The sequence below is a fragment of the Priapulus caudatus genome, unplaced genomic scaffold (assembly GCF_000485595.1).
Source record: "Priapulus caudatus unplaced genomic scaffold, Priapulus_caudatus-5.0.1 Scaffold753, whole genome shotgun sequence".
In the NCBI taxonomy this organism is placed as follows: domain Eukaryota; kingdom Metazoa; phylum Priapulida; class Priapulimorpha; order Priapulimorphida; family Priapulidae; genus Priapulus; species Priapulus caudatus.
Window position 1 is genome coordinate 40,442 of NW_014577814.1, and position 4,088 is coordinate 44,529.

At 43.3% G+C, this 4,088-nt stretch overlaps 1 protein-coding gene across 1 annotated transcript in view; it reads left to right on the forward strand.

Moving 5' to 3' along the window:
* LOC106813294 (E3 ubiquitin-protein ligase SMURF2-like) overlaps positions 1 to 4,088 on the forward strand; it is a 25,623-nt gene that overhangs the window by 15,919 nt on the left and 5,616 nt on the right. The window contains exons 8-12 of the mRNA XM_014817398.1: positions 243 to 355; positions 555 to 713; positions 1,465 to 1,618; positions 2,183 to 2,286; positions 3,020 to 3,134. Coding sequence (XP_014672884.1) covers positions 243 to 355; positions 555 to 713; positions 1,465 to 1,618; positions 2,183 to 2,286; positions 3,020 to 3,134 — 645 coding nt within the window. The remainder of the gene's footprint in view (positions 1 to 242; positions 356 to 554; positions 714 to 1,464; positions 1,619 to 2,182; positions 2,287 to 3,019; positions 3,135 to 4,088) is intronic.

Here is a 4,088-nt window from a genome sequence, read left to right on the forward strand (position 1 = left end):
GTGCGGGGTCACGGCGAGTGTGCAGGGTCACGGCGAATGCGTAGGGGTCACGGCGAGTGTGTGTGGGGGTCACGGCGAGTGCGCGGGGGTCACGGCGAATGTGCAGGGGTCACGGCGAGTGTGCGGGGTCACGTCGAGTGTGCAGGGTCACAGCGAGTGTGCAGGGGTCACAACGAGTGTTTTTGTGTGTTTAGTGAGCATATTAGAGTTAAAAGGGATTTGCATTGTTGGATAGGTGATTATTTGGATTACTTGGCTTGGATTTTCTAGAACAAAGAACTACGAATCAAGGACAGGTTTATTTCCTACACGTTGCAACGGGTGTCAGTACCTGGCATGATCCTAGAGTACCACGGTAAGCTACCACATACATCCATTTTAAACTAAAATTTAATTAAACTAGTGTGTGTGCATGCGCGCTAGCGTGCACACATGCATACATGTATGTATGTTTGTGTGCATGTAACAAATCAAAATAAATCACGTCTATTATTTAGGTTCACATGCCTTATTCTCATTACACGCTGTAATTTACGATGTATCTGCTATTGCAGGGACGTTGGTTCTATCAGTGAGAATGACCTTGGCCCGATGCCACCGGGATGGGAAGTCAGATACACAGCAAACGGTCGCAAGTATTACGTCGACCACAACAACCGAACAACGCAGTTCACCGACCCTCGACTGAGTTCAAATATTCACATCATACGCAAGTGAGTTTTCACATTTCTTGCACTGATAGCCACGTAATAATGCACAAACTAGTGCCAGGCAGGCAAAGTGCATAATTACCTTCGCGCAACGGAGGTCATGTAATCGGTCTCGTGTGTGTGTTCGTGTGTGTGTGTAGCGTTGGCGCGATCGATTTAGCAGCAGCTCGCCTTAGGGCGTCCAGTCAGCAGCAGCCAGCAGCGAGCCAGCTGTTATACACATACATGTTACACGCTCGCGGAGGTATGCACTCTCCGTGAGTGCCCTCTGTCTAGTATTGAGTAATGTCGTTCACATGGTATAGAGTAAAAAATATAAACGTTAATCTTCTTCTTTTTTTCTAAGCAATCTCTTCACATCTTTTTATGTTATTTAAAAAAAAACACAATGTGCATGTATATAGCCATCCAAATTTCCCTCATAATAATAATTTTGATGTGTATCATGGTCTTATTATGATGAAAGGCATTTTGTGATACATTAGGTAGAGTAAAGCTTTAGAAACACTTCAATCAACATTTACTTGCGGATGGATACCCATAATCTCCCAACTACAATTTTAATTTTTTCCAATAGCTGAATCGTATGTAGATTCAGCTTGGTCCTAGCCGAGATATCTAAAAACGAGAAACTAGAAAATCTAGAAACTGGCGAGGTTTATTCAAACCGTACTCCCATGTGTACCATGAAACTGTGGAGTGCATAAGGTATCGATCACGATCGAACGATATATGACATCCCGCTTTCTTCTAGCAGCAAGGATAAGGACAAGGAGAATGACTCGCCTGTTCCCAAGTACAAGCGAGACTTGGTACAGAAGCTGAAGAATCTAAGGGCAGAATTGCAGAGTTTGCAGCCACAAACCGGCCACTGCAGGATAGAGGTCTCGCGCGAGGAAATCTTTGAGGTGTGAAATTTTTGTTTTTCGGATAGGTTATCCGGTTGCAGAAAAAAAATTTGAAAGAGATCAATTTGAATCAAAAATGTGTGATTTTTTTTCTAGAGCAACATCTAATTTCTCGACCTGGTACTTAAAAAAGGTTATCCCGATATAATATTTTCCTTGATAATAGTAATCAATTCTATACATACCTTGAAGCAGTATCACTCGTTCGTATATACCCTCTGTAAATTGTGTAACTAGCTACTATCTGAAATAGAGGGGGAAATTTGTCCACTGTACAAGTTCACGCAGTTGCATTTCCTGTGGCTTACTAGACATCTTCTCGGAATCAATAAATTTCTTGACCACGCGTGAGTGATCCCCCTCGTGGCTCGCGTGAATTTTCCAGCGTACCCATCTCGCCGCTTAAAAGCTGAGGAAAGCTTCTCACTTACTCCGATTACCCCTAAACTTTTATAGCTGCACTTGACCTATTGCGCGACCTCTGTGTGGGTGCTGCGGTCACACGCCCGCGTGCGGTAGGGTGTGAACGTGCTGACGGCTTTCGTGCGTGGTTGCCGTTTGTAGGAATCGTACAGGCAGATCATGAAGATGCGTCCGAAGGACCTGCGCAAGCGACTCATGATCAAGTTCAAATCGGAAGAAGGGCTAGACTATGGCGGAATCGCCAGGTACGTGTGCCTAACCCGCATTCGTGTTGTTCGGCCGGCAGGTCGGACAGAGGTGACCGTTTACAACCGTTCGAAGACATGCCGCGTCGCGAGAGGCACTGGATCATTGTGTCCGTGGTCGACATCTACTGTAGAGTCGCCATGAACTGTAGCTAATACTCCCCGAAACTCTGTGAGATGGTCATAAATAGATTCAGGTTAAGTCAATATTGGGATCATCCCGCTTATCACACGCACGAGATTGTCTACTTGGTTAAAAACCGCTCGTGCGTGTGCAGGTGGTGTGAGAGCAGATACAGTGAGATGTGCGAGTGATACAGAGCGGTTATTAATCTATGTAACATCTATTGCATTAGTTATGTCAGTGATGTAAGCGGAAAGTAGTTTATTTATTGCCGGTTCTTGTCTCCGAGAGATAAAATGTGCATGTCGAGACAGCGGACTATTTGTTCACCCCCGCCCCTTTTCTCCCGGGAGTAACGCCAACAAATAATGTGTAGAAGATATAGCAACCCAGTTTCCCTTACTTACGAATTACTGTAGAGCTCTGTCATGTTCCTAGCAGTATCTAATGATAAGTGATAATCCAGGTCATGGAACATCGATTGGAACCGATGACCGAACTCTGGTTAACACCGTGAGCGCGTGACGTATCACGGCTCGCCGTCTTCGAACTCTATTTGTAACACAGCGCGCGTGATGTCTCACAGCTTGTCGTGTTTGTTGTTGACAGGGAGTGGCTGTATCTGCTGTCGCATGAGATGCTCAACCCATACTACGGGCTGTTCCAGTACTCACGCGACGACATCTACACCCTGCAGATTAATACGGACTCCGCCATTAACCCAGTAAGAATCGTGCGGCTTATTTCCTCCTTATCCTACTCTGCTTCTTCTTTTCCTTTTCTTCTTCTCTTTTTTTTCTTCTTCTTCTCTTCTTTTTCTTTGTTTCTTTTTTCTTTATCTTATTTCTTAATCTTTGGTTCATCGTTTTTCTTCTACCTTTTCCTTACCTATTTCTTCTTTTTCTTCTACTACTGCTTCTTCCTTTACTTGGGCATTGCTCACACGGAGATGTTTTCAAGCCCGGCATCAGAAATTAAAACCCAAATCTCTACAATAATCGACAACAGACAACAACAAAAAACAACAATGAACACCTGTCACAATAGAACATGTTTGACAATGAATACTTTTCAACAATTGATCATTTTTGACAACAAACACTTGTCAACAATGAAACGTATTTGACACTGAATGCCTGCCAACAGCAAATGGCATTTGACAGTGATTGCTATTAGATAATGAACGTCTGTCCACGGCACACGCTGGCGCTCATCCATTAATCGTCTATGCTCGTTGTAGAATTCGCTGCGGAAGTTCATTAGTCACGAAGGAACGCGTTGGATTGTACTGTATCACTCAGAAATTTTATCATTTTAACTTCTCAACACTATTGCACTTATCAGATTTGTTCTCCATGAAAAAGACTGCTCAGTACATGTAATCCAGCGGATAAGCACATGGATTGTGCACTTTTGGGTAGAATTGTGAAACTTTGCACACGCATACTACATGAGGTCCTGAAGATTTTCTGATTTTACACCAGGTGGTGCTGTTCAATTGGCACTATATCAGAATATCTTCAGGACCTCATCATCATGTAGTATGCGTGGGCAAAGTTTCATAATTCTACCCAAAAGTGCACAATGTCCCCATTTTTATGTGCTTATCCGCTGGACTAATGTACTTATATTTGAATTACATGCACTAAAGATTTAATAATAATAATAATAATAATAA